Raw genomic sequence first — 16,947 nt, forward strand, 5'->3', positions numbered from 1 at the left:
CAAAAATGGCCAATTTTATGTGTACCTCGTAGCCACGTTAAGGCATCTCTCTTATACGAGGTCCTACGCTTGACCTACCTCACTGGGAATAAACGTCTCCAATTGAATGGGTACATGTAAAAACCTCTTCTTGGACTCAAATTCTCTTGGACCTCGTATAAGAGAGATGCCTTAACGTGGCTACGAGGTACACATAAAATTGGCCATTTTTGTGCGCTAAAAGCTCTCATTTTTCATATTTCTAGTGCAGTAATGCAGTTCAAATTTCGTTTTTTCAAGTTTGCATGTTTTGGCGCTGCAGTGTGCTGCCCTATTTATTTAACTATATACGAGTTGGCGACTCTGGGTTCAGCACCTGTTCACACTCAGTCTATGTTTGGATGTGCAGGTCAGGTTTTTGAAATGTATTCTCTAGCCTTCTGATCGTGCACTCCCCGCCTCCTAGCTTCAGGTGTTTTAATTATAGTAGGTCCAATACCCCTCCACATAGAGAGAGAATTTGAGTCCAAGAAGAGGTTTTTACATGTACCCATTCAGATGGAGACGTTTATTCTCAGTGAGGTAGGTCAAGCGTAGGACCTCGTATAAGAGAGATGCCTTAACGTGGCTACGAGGTACACATAAAATTGGCCATTTTTGTGCGCTAAAAGCTCTCATTTTTCATATTTCTAGTGCAGTAATGCAGTTCAAATTTCGTTTTTTCAAGTTTGCATGTTTTGGCGCTGCAGTGTGCTGCCCTATTTATTTAACTATATACGAGTTGGCGACTCTGGGTTCAGCACCTGTTCACACTCAGTCTATGTTTGGATTTACTGGTAAATTGCCACACAAAGGCCAAAAAAGACTGCAGGAGAGATGGGGCTGCAGATCCCAGATGGTGACGTGGCCAACGTGATTGATACCATGGCAATCATTGAAACTAAGAGAAAAGAGGTGGCACGTGGCTTGAGAGATTTGTCTGTACCATGACACAGGTTCCTACTGATAAGGAAAGCAATGCTAATGCAGAGTCCCTGATGTCTGAAGGATGGTACTACGACCTCCGTAGAGATCAGAGGAGGCAGATACTGGAGAGGTGCCACAGAAACACTGAATATGTTGATGGTGATGCTCATTCCTCTGCCCAACAGCACCTACAGATCAGATACCAGAGTTACCCACTCTGAAAGATGTCTTTCTAGCGTTGGCTCAGTAAAGGTCCTCTTTGTCTACTTAAACGTTATAACTTTGCAGTCTCAGAGAAGAATAGTCAGGTATCAATTGTAACTTTCATAAAGTAAAAGACATGAAGAGAACTGTAGAGGACAGAGTCATTACCTCAGAAAACCAACTGGCTAGGGCAAGAAAAGATGGCAAACACTCAACACATCAAATATATGTACTACTGGCAAAAACGGATGACCTGGCAAACTATCAAAGGCACAATAACTTGCGATTGATCCGAGTGCCTAAAAAAGTGGAGGGCTCCTCACCTACTGAACTCTTTGAAATGTGGCTGAAATTAAAGATTGTCTCCACCCCTGTCACCCCACTATATGCTGTGAAATGTGCACATAAGGTGCCGACTCATTCTTTTCTTCCAGGACACCAACCAAGACCTGTCCTGGTCAAACTTTTAGATGATTGGGATAGAGATAATTTTTTTAAGCAAGCAAAAGATCATTCAGACCTCGCCATAACAGACCCAAAATTTCAATTTTTTTCATGAATAACTCAATAAAAATACAGAAACAAAGAGCTAAATTCATTGGTATTTTGCAGAGGCTGCGGGAAATACATGTTCCACACTCTATGATGTGTCCTGTCAAATTGAAGGTTGTGGTTGGAGGTTGGATACATTTCTTCTAGGGTTAGAAAAAACCGCTCCTCTGGCTCGATGCAAATGGATGCCAGTAAGATCCGTGATGTGGCCTAATTAACTTATTTGGCTGGCTTAAACTCTGTTCTTCCAGAGTCTCTTCAAATCTCAGAGCACAAAAGTTTTTAAAAAATTGTAAAATGTAAAACAAAAATTGTTAATAATATAGCACTTATTGCAGACGGAGTATGGTCCTTAATTCTAGAATACTGTACATTCCGAAGGATAACATGACATGGCTGCTCCTTGATTTGAACCAGTGACTTTTCACTTAGAAATCAACCTAATAATACAATGTTAGGAAATGTGTGAACAGGTTGTGTTTTGTAGAATACAGGAAGAAAAAGATTTTTCCACCTCTAGAAGCAAAAGAGTAACTATGTAGTGACATGACAAGAATCTGCATAACTAATAATATGCTAAATCGTTGCAAGTCAAATTTATGTATGAGATAGCCAAGATGATTGTCTATAAATTGATAGTAGTCTCACAATCAAAGCATTAGTGGATGGTGAGAAATGGAGCCTGAAAGTCAAAAGTTTAACCCCTTAACGATCGCCGATACACCTTTTAATGGCGGCAGGTAAGGGTACTTATGCCTCAGCGCCACTTTTTAATGGCGCTGAGAAAGAAGTGTATAGCGCCCCCCAGCGTCGGAATTTCTCTGTGGTCTCAGCTACCGGGGTAGCCTAAACCCCAGAGAACATGATTTTGGAAGTTTTTTACCGACCCCAGTGTTTTCAATTGCCGTTATTAACGGAATAACAGCGACCACAAAGAAAAGTCAGATTTCCCACTTAATTTCTCTCTCCTCTGATGTGATTGCACATCAGAGAGAGAAATGGGGTCCCCGATTCCCCCTCTGGTACGTCCGGTGTCTGTCCATCCCTCGTGAAGTCCCCCTGCCGGCGACGACTTCTTCCGGGAAGAAAATGGGCAGGCGCAGTGCTCCGGCAACTATTGGAAAATTTACCTACTGGTTCATTTTGATTACTGTGATAGACCCTATCACAGTAATCAAAATAAAAAAAATAGTAAATAAAACCCTCCTTTATCACCCCCTTAGTTAGGTAAAAATAATAAAATAACATTTTTTATTTATTTCCATTTTTCCATTAGGGTTAGGGTTGGGCTAAAGTTAGGGTTGGGCTAGGTTTAGGGTTGTGGTTATGGTTGGGATTAGGGTTAGGTTTGTGGTTGGGATTATGGTTAGGGTTGGGATTGGGGTTAGGCGTGTGTTAGGTTAGGGTTGGAGTTAGAATTGGGGGGTTCCACTGTTTAGTTACATCAGGGGGTCTCCAAACGCGACATGGCACCACCATTGGTTCAAAAAGTCAAACGGTGCTCCCTCCCTTCTGAGACCTGTCATGCGCCCAAACAGTGGCTTTCCCCCACATACGGGGTATTGGCATACTCAGGAGAAATTGCACAACAAATTTTGTGGTCCATTTTCTCCTGTTACCCTTGTGAAAAAAAAAATTGGTTCCAAAGTAAATTTTTTGTGAAAAAAGTAAAATGTTCATTTTTTCTTCCATGTTGCTTTAGTTCTTGTGAAGCACCTGAAGGATTAATACACTTCTTAAATGTGGCTTTGCGCACCTTTAGGGTGCAGTTTTTAGAAAGGTGTCACTTTTGGGTATTTTCTGTTATGTTGACCCCCCAAACTCACTTCAAATGTGAGGTGGTCCCTAAGGTTTTGTAAATTTTGTTGGAAAAATGAGAAATCGCTGGTCAACTTTTAACCCATATAACATTACAACAACAAAAAAATATGTTTCCAAAATTGTGCTGATGTAGAGTTGACATGTGGAAAACGTTATTTATTAACTATTATTAACTATTTTGTGTGACACCACTCTCTGACTTAAGGGTACAAAAATTAAAAGTTTAAAAATTGCAAAATTTTAAATATTTTTGACAAATTTCAGTTTTTCATAAATAAATGCAAATTATATCAAATAAACATACAAACAATACATTCTCAGAATCAGTGGGATACATTGAATCGTTCTAGACTCTTGTCTACTAGCAGAAAACTGAAAGTCCACCTACACACAGGGTATTAATTACAAGTGTTAATAATATTATTCGTATGGAGAGTGGAGTATATACCTACATGGGTAGGTGTCATCAATGTGAAAAATATAGGACGTATGGTTAAGTACCCCAGGATTAGCGACATTTGAACTATTAAGAGAAATCTATTGAATCTAAGATCCTATTTGTTTTACCGCTGGGTCATTTAATGCAAAGAAATTATATGTTACTAGATGGTGACCTGATTCTAACGCATCAGGTATTCTAGAATATGTATGTTGTTTATTTATGAAGATTTAAGAATAATGCAATGAATACACAGGATTTTCCCGGTAAAATATATACATTATCAGTGAAGCGGGGTTTAAATCCCAAGCCAATAATGCTGATTGGTCGCGGCCGGCCGGGCGCGACCAATCAGCGAAGCGTGGTTCAAATCCCGGGCCAATTCGCGTCCGGACTGCGCCAATATCACTGATTGGTCGCGCCCGGCCGGCCACGAACAATCAGCGAAGCGTGGTTCAATTAGACTGTCCTCCATGTTATTCTCTCCCTCACAGACTGTCATCCATGTTATTCTCTCCCTCACAGACTGTCCTCCATGTTATTCTCTCCCTCACAAACTGTCCTCCATGTTTTTTCTCCCTCACACACTGTCCTCCATGTTTTTTTCTCCCTCACACACTTTCCTCCATTTTATTCTCTCCTTCACAGACTGTCCTCCATGTTATTTTCTCCCTCACAGACTGTCCTCCATGTTATTCTCTCCCTCACAAACTGTCCTCCATGTTATTCTCTCCCTCACAGACTGTCCTCCATGTTTTTTTCTCCCTCACACATTTTCCTCCATTTTATTCTCTCCTTCACAGACTGTCCTCCATGTTATTCTCTCCCTCACACTCTGTCCTCCATGTTATTCTCTACCTCACAGATTGTACTCCATGTTATTCTCTCAAACACACACTGTTCTCCATGTTATTTTCTCCCTCACAGACTGTCCTTCATGTTATTCTCTCCCTCACAGATTGTCCTCCATGTTATTCTCTCCCTCACAGACTGTCCTCCATGTTATTCTCTCCCTCACACACTGTCCTCCATGTTATTCTCTCCCTCACACACTGTCCTCCATGTTATTCTCTCCCTCACACACTGTCCTCCATGTTATTCTCTCCCTCACACACTGTCCTCCATGTTATTCTCTCCCTCACACACTGTCCTCCATGTTATTCTCTCCCTCACAGACTGTCCTCCATGTTATTCTCTCCCTCACAGACTGTCCTCCATGTTATTCTCTCCCTCACAGATTGTCCTCCATGTTCTCTCCCTCACAGACTGTTCTCCATGTTATTCTCTCCCTCACAGACTGTCCTCCATGTTATTCTCTCCCTCAGAGACTGTCCTTCATGTTAGTCTCGTTCTAGTATATGTATGTACTTTATTTATGAACACTGATTGGTTGAGGCCGGCCGGGCGCGACTAATCAATGACGTGGGATTTCGGTTACATACAGACAATTATAAATATAATTATAAATATAGACTAGATGGTGGCCCGATTCTAACGCATCGGGTATTCTAGAATATGTATGTATGTATATAGCAGCCACATAGTATATAGCACAGGCCACGTAGTATATAGGAGTCATGTAGTATATAGCAGACAAATAGTACGTGGCCTCTGCTATATACTATGTGGCTGCTATATATATACATATTGTAGAATACCCGATGCGTTAATACAGGCCACGCAATATATAACAGTGGCCACGCAGTATATAACACAGGCCAAACAGTATATAACACAGCCCACGTACTATATAACACAGCCCACGTACTATATAACACAGCCCACGTACTATATTACACAGCCCACGCAGTATATAGCAGCCACGCGGTATATAACACAGGCGACGTAGTATATAACACTGGTCACGTAATATATAGCACAGCCCACGCAGTACATAACACAGCCCACATAGTTTATAACACAGCCCGCGTAGTATACAGCAGTGTGGGCACCGTATCCCTGTTTAAAAAAATAATTAAAATAAAAAATAGTTTTCTCCTTCGCCTCATTGGGGGACACAGGACCATGGGTTATGCTGCTGTCACTAGAGGCTGACACTAAGCTGAGACAAAAAAGGGTTAGCTCCTCCCCTGCTGTATACACCCTCATGCTGGCATGCAGAGACCCAGTTTAAGCTTAGTGTCCGTAGGAGGCACACTGATTTTTTCTCTCTTTTTTCATCTATTCCGGACGAAGGGGGCGACGGATTCTTCTAAGGTCCGATCTCCCCCGAACCAACAACAGGCGAGCACGGGAGTTTCACCTCACCGTATCCTCTCCTGCGACGTGGGAGCCACTGCCTGAGCTGTCCTTTTTTTTTTTTTTGGGCGACGGTTTCTCCCCTAATGGGCCCCGATCTCCCCTTATACAGACGAGCACTGGTGTTCCTACCTCCAGTATCCTCCTCTGCAGCCAGGCCTTTTTATTGCCGGACATATGCCCTGTCCACCAGGTTCTACCCTCGGCTGTACAGTGGCTTTATCCCAGTGGCGTCCGTGCAGACCACACTGCATCACCAATGTGACTTGTGACTCAGGTGGTGGACGGTTCCTCTCCACCCCCCATGTGGGGTAGGTGGATAGAAGGCTTCCCAACCCCTGCACCGTTCCTATATATGGCACCATGGTTCCCTCTCACCTCCATTTCAGGGTAAGTGCCCGGTGGGGGGACTGGGGGGGTGTGTCGCCGGCGGTCAGGAGGGCTCCTCATCCCTGGGCTCCATCTGCAGGCTTTTTGGGCGGTCCCTGTCCCTTTCCGGCGCTCGCGACCGCGCGCCGGGCCGAGGCCGCAAATTTAGTCCCCGGCTTCGGCCTAGCCGCTGGTCGCCGCCGCTAAGCTCCGCCCACTCCAGCCAGTGTCTGTGGCGCCGCCCCCCGCTCCTGGCGCTTCTCACAGCCGCCGAGATTTCTCTTCCTGATCTCGGCGGCCATCTTGGTCCCTCTCCTCAGCGCCGCAGCTCCTGCCTGTCGCATCTCTGGTGCGTCAGTGGTCCACGTGCAGCCGGCTTCCTCCTCTCAGAGTGAACACCCCAGCAGTTCGTCTCTCCTGGATAGCGGGACACAGGACCGGGGTAAGGAGACATCGTTAGCTCCCCTCTGCAGCGCCCTCTCAGTCACTGGTCACCTCTATATAGACCCTGTAATTTTGTCTGCATTAGCATCATGTCGCAGTCAAGGTCTAAAAAATCTTCTAAGGTGCATACAACCTTCTTTTCTGCGTGTACCACCTGCCAGGCCCCTCTTCCCAGGCCTCAAAGCTCTCCCCTCTGCTCTGCCTGCGATGCCCCATGTGCCCAGGAGCCCTCCACCGCCGCCGACCCTGGAGTACCTAGCCCCCCCCCGTGGGTCGCCTCGCTTTCTCAGTCCGTGGATTTTTTAGCTAACGCCATCAAGTCCATTCAAAATCCTCCTGGGGAACGGGGCAATCCGCTACAGGTGCTAAGGGATCCCTCCATAGCAGGGGAATCGTCGGCCAGCAGGGGCCGCTCGCCTCTTAAAGAGGCACGGTCGTCCAGAAAACGGACCCGTACTACCTCTCCGGAGCGTTCTCCTCGTCACTCAGACTCTGGCAGCTCCACCTCTCGCTCACCCTCTTTGGGGGCTCGAAGCGTTCAGGACTCTGAACATGAGTCTGAAATTTCTTTGGATCCGGAGGCTCCGGAGTTCAGAGCCACGGTTGACTCCCTCATCGTAGCAGTCAATCACGCACTAAAGGTGGATGACGATTCTAATTCCGCTCCGGAACATGCGGTCTCCTTTTCCAGAACCAAGCGTTCTCACAAAGCTTTTGCCTCTCATCCAGCCTTCCTGGACATAGTCAGGCGTCACAGGGAACACCCAGACAAGCGCTTCACGGGTAAGAAGGTCTTGGTTTCCAAGTATCCCTTCTCAGCTGATCTCGTGAAAGACTGGACGGATCCCCCCACGGTAGATCCGCCGGTCTCGCGCCTGGCTTCTAAGACTCTTCTCTCAGTCCCGGAGGGCGCTTCAATTAAGAGTCCCACCGAACGCCAGATAGACTCTCTAGCTCGCTCGGTGTACGAAGCCTCTGGCTCGTCCCTGTCTCCCTCCTTCGCCGCGGCCTGGGTGTCCAAGGCTATGGTTTCCTGGGCGGATGCCCTAGCGAAATCCATTAATGAGCAGGACCTCCCCTCGGAGATGGCGGACCTGGCTAAGCAGCTAGCCATGGCCAGCGATTATGTTATGTTCGCATCCCTCGACGCGGCAAATTGCGCTGCTTCGGCGGCTTCCAACGCCATCGCTATTAGAAGGGCCCTTTGGCTCAGAGATTGGCGCGCAGACTCTTCCTCTAAAAAATCCCTGATTTCTCTCCCTTTTCAAAGCGGGCGTCTTTTCGGCGAAAAGCTTGACCAGCTTATTTCCGACGCCACAGGGGGAAAGAGCAAGTTTCTTCCCCAACAGAGGCCCAAGGTGGCTTTCCAGCGCCAGCCTTACTTTCGTTTTCGGCCTTTTCGTACCAACTCTGCCTGGTCCAATCCCTCTGGCCTTCCCAGATCGGACCGCTCCGCCCGCGCAGACAGAGACGTTCGTCCATCCTTCAGACCTAATCCCTCCTGGCGCGGGAAACCGAGGCAGCCCCGAACCAGAGGTTCCAGACCCCCCAGATTCCCTTCTCAATGACTCGGGAACAGCGCCAGTCGATCCCAGAAGAGTAGGCGGTCGTCTACTCCTTTTTCAACAAGCCTGGCTCTCCGTCGTTCACGACGAATGGGTCAGAGATCTGGTATCGTCTGGCTACAAGATAGAGTTCTCCTCTCCCCCTCCCACTCGGTTCTTCCCCTCTCGTCTTCCCAGTTCGGGAGCTCAGTCTCGCGCCCTTCTTTGCGCCATCCACTCCCTCCGCCAGAGCGGGGTCATCGTGCCGGTCCCGGAACACGAGAGGTTCAGAGGCTTCTACTCAAACCTCTTCGTCGTGCCAAAGAAGGACGGGACCGTTCGTCCCATCTTGGATCTGAAGCTTCTGAACAGGTGCGTGAGAGTCCGGCACTTCAGGATGGAATCGCTCAGATCGGTCATCTCCTCCATGGAAAGAGGGGAATTTCTGGCCTCGATAGACATCAAGGATGCCTATCTTCACATCCCGATCTTCCCGCCTCATCAGAGGTTCCTTCGCTTTGCCATTCGAGAGGACCATTTTCAGTTCACAGCCTTGCCCTTCGGTCTCGCCACGGCGCCCAGGGTGTTCACCAAGGTCATGGCGGCTGTCATGGCCATTCTTCACTCTCGAGGAGTCGTCGTATTACCTTACCTAGACGATCTCCTCATAAAGGGCCCGTCGTTTCAGGCCTGCGAGTCAAGCGTCCACATTACCCTGGATTCGCTTTCTCGCCTGGGCTGGCTGATCAACTTAGACAAGTCATCTCCCGTTCCTTCCCGTCGGATCTCCTTTCTGGGAATGATCCTGGACACTTCAAGGGGGCTGGTTTTGCTTCCTCGGTCCAAGGTCCAAGCGCTCCAGCAGGGAGTCCGTACACTCTGCCATCCTCGCCCGCGAACCATTCGGTTCGCCATGTAGATCCTGGGAAAGATGGTTGCGGCAATCGAAGCTGTTCCCTTCGCTCAACTCCATCTCCGCCCCTTACAACAGGCTCTGCTGGACAACTGGGACAGGAGTCTCTTTTCTCTCGACCTCCCTTGTCCCCTGTCTCCTCGGGTCAGACATTCTCTCATTTGGTGGACCCTGGGACCATCTCTTCTCCAGGGGAAGTCCTTCCTCCCGTTCCGCTGGTTAGTGGTAACCACCGACGCCAGTCTTCTTGGCTGGGGGGCGGTGTTTCTTCACCACTCGGCCCAGGGTCGTTGGACTGCTCGGGAATCCAGCCTCCCCATCAACATTCTGGAGATTCGTGCTATCAGACTTGCTCTGATTCACTTCCACGCTCTGCTTGCGGGTCACCCAATAAGAGTCCAATCGGACAACGTCACGGCGGTGGCTTACATCAACCACCAGGGGGGTACCCGCAGCAGGGCGGCGATGAGGGAAGTCTCTCTCATCCTTCGTTGGGCCGAGACCAACCACTCCATCATCTCGGCGGTGCACATTCCGGGAGTCGAGAACTGGGCAGCGGACTTCCTGAGCCGCCAGGGCCTTGCCTCGGGGGAATGGGAACTTCACCCAGAAGTTTTTCACCAGATCTGTCTTCGCTGGGGGACCCCGGACGTGGATCTGATGGCATCCAGATGGAACGCCAAGGTCCACAACTTCATCGCTCGATCTCGGGATCCCCAGGCCATAGGAGTGGACGCGCTAATTTCTCCGTGGCATCATTTTCAACTCCCATACGTGTTTCCTCCTCTTCCCTTACTGCCGAAGGTCATCCGAAAGATCAGGACGGAGGGAGGCCCGGTCATTCTGGTCGCCCCAGACTGGCCTCGTCGCGCTTGGTACGCGGAGCTCGTTCAGCTCGTAGCCGACGTCCCCTTGCGGTTGCCAGACCGCCCAGACCTACTTCGCCAAGGACCGATCTACCATCAGAGCTCAGGGGCCCTACGTTTGACGGCGTGGCTGTTGAAACCTGGATTCTAGCTCGTGCTGGTTTCTCTCAGCAGGTCATTCCTACCATGCTAAGTGCTCGCAAGGCGTCCTCTGCCTCTATCTACCACCGCGTCTGGAAGACCTTCTTTTCTTGGTGCAGGCTCCGAGGGCTCCCTCCGCTCAGCTTCTCCATCCCTTGTATCCTGAATTTCCTTCAGTCCGGTCTGGATTCCGGTTTGGCCCTGAGCTCTCTTAAAGGTCAGATCTCAGCCTTATCCGTGCTGTTCCAGCGTAGGATCGCCACCAACCTTCAGGTCAAGACTTTCATTCAGGGAGTCTCCCACGTTGTTCCTCCTTACAGGATGCCTTTGGAGACCTGGGATCTCAATTTGGTCCTGGGGGCTCTCCAGGAACCGCCGTTCGAACCCCTTCAAGACGTTCCGCTCTCTGTTCTCTCTTGGAAGGTTGCCTTCCTGGTAGCGGTGACGTCCATCAGAAGGGTTTCAGAGCTCGCCGCTCTATCCTGTCGGGCACCTTTCCTTGCCTTTCATCAGGACAAGGTAGTCCTACGTCCTTCTCCCGCGTTTCTTCCAAAGGTGGTCTCATCTTTCCACCTTAACGAGGACATCATCCTTCCCTCCTTTTGTCCGCAGCCTAAACATAGGGTCGAGAAGGCTCTCCATACTCTGGACGTGGTACGGGCTCTCAGGAGGTACATTTCCAGAACGGCACACTTCAGAAAATCGGACGCCCTTTTCGTGCTCCCGGAGGGTCACAGAAAGGGTTTGGCGGCGTCTAAATCCACGATAGCTAGATGGATCCGATCTGCTATCCAGGAATCCTATCGGGTCAGGGGCAGTCCTATCCCGGCGGGGATTAGAGCTCACTCCACTCGGTCGTTGGGTGCTTCCTGGGCCATCCGGCACCAGGCATCAGCGGAGCAGGTTTGCAAGGCCGCAACGTGGTCCAGCCTGCATACCTTCACAAAGCATTACAATGTGCATATCCAATCCTCTGCGGACGCGGCCCTTGGCAGGCGTATCCTGCAGGCGGCCGTTGCGCATTGGTAGTCAGATGGTACATGAAGTTACGTGGTTGTATTGTTTCCCTCCCAGGGACTGCTTTGGGACGTCCCATGGTCCTGTGTCCCCCAATGAGGCGAAGGAGAAATAGGGATTTTTGTGTGTACTCACCGTAAAATCCTTTTCTCCGAGCCACTCATTGGGGGACACAGCACCCACCCTGATAGCCTTACGGCTAGTTATCTTTTTTAGTCTTTGACTGTTGTTTGACATGTTATGTTCCAATGTTTTTTGATATATTGTTCTCATTATCCTACTGCTTTTGCACTTAACTGGGTCTCTGCATGCCAGCATGAGGGTGTATACTGCAGGGGAGGAGCTAACCCTTTTTTGTCTCAGCTTAGTGTCAGCCTCTAGTGACAGCAGCATAACCCATGGTCCTGTGTCCCCCAATGAGTGGCTCGGAGAAAAGGATTTTACGGTGAGTACACACAAAAATCCCTATATCTACTCGCACACCGGGATCCAGCGAAGCTGTCGCGATGCGCTCACGGCTGCCGCCATCTTCCGTTCCCAGGATGCATTGCGAAATTACCCACATGACTTAGCGGTCTCGCGAAACCGCTAAATCTTCTGGATAATTTCGCAATGCATCTCTGGGAACGGAAGATGGCGGCAGACGAGTGCGGCTCGGCGCACTACGCAGGGTGAGAATAGCAAGTTTTTTGTTTTGGGCGCGACCAATCAGCGATTAAATCCCGCGCCAATGTTGGCTGGGCGCGACCAATCAGCGAAGCGGGATATAAATCCCGCGCCAATGTCAGCTGGGTGCTACCAATCAGCGAAGCGGGATTTAAATCCCGCGCCAATGTCGGTGATTGGTCGCGCCGGCTGGGTGCGAGCAATCAGGGAAGCGGGATTTAAATCCCGCGGCAATGTCGCTGATTGGTCGAGCCGCCGGCTGGGCACGACCAATCAGCGAAGCGGTGGGACCGGAGCATCACGAGCTGCAGGAAAAGCTGCTGCGGAGGCGATGGAAGGTAAGAATGTAATGATTTTTATTTTTATTTTAATTATTTTTAACATTGTATCTTTTTACTATTGATGTTGCATAGGCAGCATCAATAGTAAAAAGTTCGTTGCATAGGGTTAATAGCAGCGTTAACAGACTGCATTATACCGCGCTATGCCGCGGTGTAGCGCAGTCGGTTTAATGGACTGCTACAACGCTATGTGGGCGGCGGGCGCTGACTGGGGGGGGGAGTATTGAGGGGGCACTGAGTGCAGGGGAGTAGGGAGCGGCCATTTCGCGGCTGGACTGTGCCCGTCGCTCCCAAGAGTGCATTGCGGTCTTGCGAGACGATGACGTAGCGGTCTCGCGAGACCACACGTCATTATCTCGTGAGACCTCATTGCATGGACCCGAGCGTCGCGAGGAGCGGGAAAGGCCTGTTCTGGGGCCAACGGACGGTGAGTATATAATGATTTTTTATTATTATTTTTAGCATTATATCTTTTCACTATTGATGCTGCATAGGCAGCATCAATAGTAAAAAGTTGGTCACACAGGGTTAATGGCAGCGGTAACGGAGTGCGTTACACCGCGGCATAACGTGGTCCATTAACGCTGTTATTAACCCTGTGTGAGCGCTGACTGGAGGGGAGTATGGAGCGGTCACTGACTGCGGGGAGTAAGGAGCGGCCATTTTGCCGCTGGGCTGTGCCCGTCGCTGATTAGTCGTGGCTGTTTTGCCGCGACCAATCAGCGACTTGGGATTTCCGTGACAGACAGAAGGACAGAAAGACGGAAGTGACCCTTAGACAATTATATAGTAGATATGTATATTCACGGTTGTTATAAACCTATACTTGTTTGCAGATGGTAAACTACACGCCTTCATGTCCTTTGGTATATTTTTATTATCTTTGAACAACTTTTGAGCATACTCTCTAGCTACTACAATATGATTTGCTAGTACAATATGTCCTGCAGTCATATAATACCTGTTTGTTGTGATATGTTGTCTCGTAGTGGAAAATTGTTGAGTAAGTTTGTTGGGTTTGGGATTGGGGAGGGGATAGATTTTTATTTTGTCATTTATTTTTCTTTTTACTGTGTAAAAATATAAAGCGTTAATAAAAATTACGTGGTGGAAAATGTCAGGAAAATCCTACTAGAACATCTAAACCTCATATGGTGCTAATTAGAATCGCTGTAAGTAATGGCAGTCGTGTACTGACTACTATCTAACATGAGCCTAAATGTGACTGGGGATCTGACTGTATTCAGAATTAGCCAGTTATAGGAATGTGCTCACACTTACGAAACCACATTATTATAGTTTTGAAATTTTTTGAACTTGGCCTTCAAAATGATTTCAGAGTGTTTCTTAATTGATTTTTACATTAAAGGTGGAAAAATTTATTTTTTTACATGACAAAATCTGCAATTTTATCACAGGTTTGTAGGCTTTTAATTTCAACTGTGCGCCTTCTGTTCCTGGGAATGAGTAACAAGATCATTTTCTTTTAATTGAAGCTTAGTGCTGCAGAGGCTTTGGCCACAATGGGCACAGTCCCCTCTGGGTTCCGAACGTCAACTCTATCACATTTTCTAGAACAAGGTAGAACTTCTATATTTCTTCTGTAACTTTTTCTTACTATATGTATAATTCTACCTTATGTATGGCCTCGGCTAAGAGATGTCTGGTTTATTGGCGGATGGCAGTAGACATGAATTGTTCTTGATTGCAGTCAAAGAATTTCATTTTTGCTGTAGTGAGACTGAAACCCAGACAGCACCCTTACAATGAATGCTCTGACTAACAGGACAGGGTACTCAGGACCCTCCTCTATCACAGTCATATGCCTACCAAAAAATGAGCTAAGCCAGGCAGCACTTTTTGAAGCCTAACCAATGAATACACTTAAAACATTAATGTTAATCTTTTTTTCAGCCTTTTAACCCCTTAACAACCAAGGGTATTTCAGTTTTTTAATTTCTGTTTTTTGCTCCCCTTCTTCCCAGAGCCATAACTTTTTTTATTTTCTTGTCAAAATGGCCATGTGAGGGCTTGTTTTTTGCGGGACAAGTTGGAATTTTGAACAACACCATTGGTTTTAACATACCGTGTACTGAAAAAAAAAAGGCACCATTTTCCGAGACCTGTTGCATTTTTCGGGATCTTGGGCTGATTGAGGGCTTATTTTTTGCACGCTGAGCTGACGTTTTTATTGATACCATTTTGGTGTAGATACGATCTTTTGATCACCTGTTGTTAAATTTTATTGTAGCGGCGACCAAAAAAGCATAATTCTGGCGTTTTTGAATTTTTTTCTCATTACGCTGTTTAGTGATCGGGTTAATTATTTTTTTTATATTGATAGATCAGACGATTCTGAACGCGGCGATACCAAATATGTGTATATTTAATTTTTTTAATTGTTTTATTTTGAATGGGGCGAAACGGGGGTGATTAGAACTTTTATATTTTTTTAAAAATTTGTAAACATTTTCTTTTACTTTTTACATGCTTCAATAGTCTCCATGGGAGACTAGCAGCTGCAGTACTTAGATCACTTCTGCTACACAGGCAACGATCAGATCGCCTGTGTATAGCAGAAATGCTCACGTGTTGTGGCCGCCGACCATGGGCTGGTGTGCATAGCAGTCTGGCTATGACAACCATAGAAGTCTGCTGCAGACCTCTGGTTGTCATGCCGACCCATCTTTCACCTGTGATATTGCGACAGGGTCACCGATGGGCGGGATAAGTGACATACTTCCGGTAAGCGCGAGTTAAATGCTGCTTTCAGAGATTGACAGCGGCATTTGACTAGTTAACAGCCGAGGGTGGAATCGTGATTCCACCTTCAGCTGTTGCGGGCTCATGTCAGCTGTATAGATCAGCTGTCATGTGCCTGGAAAAGTGCAGGTTCAGCCCGGGAGCCCGCACCAAACAGGGGGTAGTCCGGCATGGGCCTACCATTACGCCCAATGTCGTGAAGTCTGTTTGCCATAATTTAACTTTTTGTAGCTAAGTAATTACTGTAAGTTTTCTGTGTGACAGCAATACATTGTTCGTTTATGGTTAACACAATTGATTTAGATGATGTTTACCGAGCAGTGACCTTACAGGGATTGTCCACTTTATCTACACAAATCAAAAATTCTTTAAACATAAGGTTGTGCTGGGAATATCTTCGATACCTGCATATCACGTCCAATAAAGAAGCAAACAATGCATATAGTGCAAACATGTGCATGTTGGCTCAGTGGTTAGCACTTTCTTTGCAGTGCTGGGGTTCTGGATTGAAATCCAACCATTGACAGCATCTTCAAGTAATTTGTATGTTCTCCCTGTGTTTGTACGGATTTCCTTTGAGTACTCTGGATGCCAACTGCACTCCAAAGACATAGTGATAGAGAACTTAGATTGTGAGCCCCTGTGGTGACAGTGATGGTGACAATAGAAAAAGCTGCTGCAGAATACCGTATGTTGGTGCTTTATCACCAAGCATAATAATTAATCTCTGCATTGAACATGTCCAGTGTTTGCACAAATGCAGACATCAAAATCTCCTGTATCTACTCACATGCAAGCAGCGACTGCCATCACACTCATAGTATGGAGGCAGAGGTTGCCACGTTAGTTCACTTGGTGCAAAGATTGGAAGCTATGGCCTTTTGTAGCACAGTAGGGGCATGATACGCGTGAACAGTCCATTTATGTGTTCCTCTAAAATGCTCCAGTGTATCAGAGAGAACCAAATTCAAAGATCCTTTCAGAGATCATAAGGAGAGATAAGAATATTTTGGTGACACCCCCAGCCAGCTTCTCCCGGGATCACTGCGGGTGATTGAGGGGTCTCTCCCTATGTACACCTGGGAAAGACTTGTTCGTTACTAGAGAAGTGCAAGGTGAAGTAGCTGCTGGACTAGTCATGTCTCTCCCTATGGTCTCTGGCTAAATCTTTAAGATATGTTTTCTGTGAAGCGGCAAAGTGTTTTAGAGAAAATATACCTGGCTACAATCGTCCAGCGAGTCTCCGATTAATGCTGCCCGTAGTCTGAGCAGCATGAATCTGGTGAAAAGTTCCCTTAAATGCATTTTCTGAATTTGTTTATTAAAAAAATGCAATTGGCAAATGATAACTAGAGATGGTTCCAATTTCTATAATCTGGTCAATGTGTAAAAAGCATAGAAAATGTATAAAGGACGATATTTTTTTATGCAGGAGATCAATACAAAGCCAGTAGATACCTCCAGCCTGACCTCACTTCTTCACAGTTGGGCTTTAAGGATCTCTTGTGGGACTCTGAGAAAGGAGGGGTAAGTTCTAGTGTATTTGACTAATATATTAAAATTGCTAATGAGATACAGAACTAAAATAGCAGGAAAGAATTGTGTAGTATACTTCAGATTTCTATTCAGTAAAAACAAATTTGAGAGACCTAATGTAAGTCAA

At 47.1% G+C, this 16,947-nt stretch overlaps 1 protein-coding gene across 1 annotated transcript in view; it reads left to right on the plus strand.

Annotated features, from left to right (window-relative positions):
- Positions 1 to 16,947, plus strand: part of NPHP1 (nephrocystin 1) — a 97,517-nt gene that overhangs the window by 38,140 nt on the left and 42,430 nt on the right. The window contains exons 10-11 of the mRNA XM_069768995.1: positions 14,018 to 14,102; positions 16,717 to 16,811. Of these exons, the coding sequence (XP_069625096.1) occupies positions 14,018 to 14,102; positions 16,717 to 16,811 (180 nt within the window). The remainder of the gene's footprint in view (positions 1 to 14,017; positions 14,103 to 16,716; positions 16,812 to 16,947) is intronic.

The sequence above is a fragment of the Ranitomeya imitator genome, chromosome 5 (assembly GCF_032444005.1).
Source record: "Ranitomeya imitator isolate aRanImi1 chromosome 5, aRanImi1.pri, whole genome shotgun sequence".
Classification (NCBI taxonomy): domain Eukaryota; kingdom Metazoa; phylum Chordata; class Amphibia; order Anura; family Dendrobatidae; genus Ranitomeya; species Ranitomeya imitator.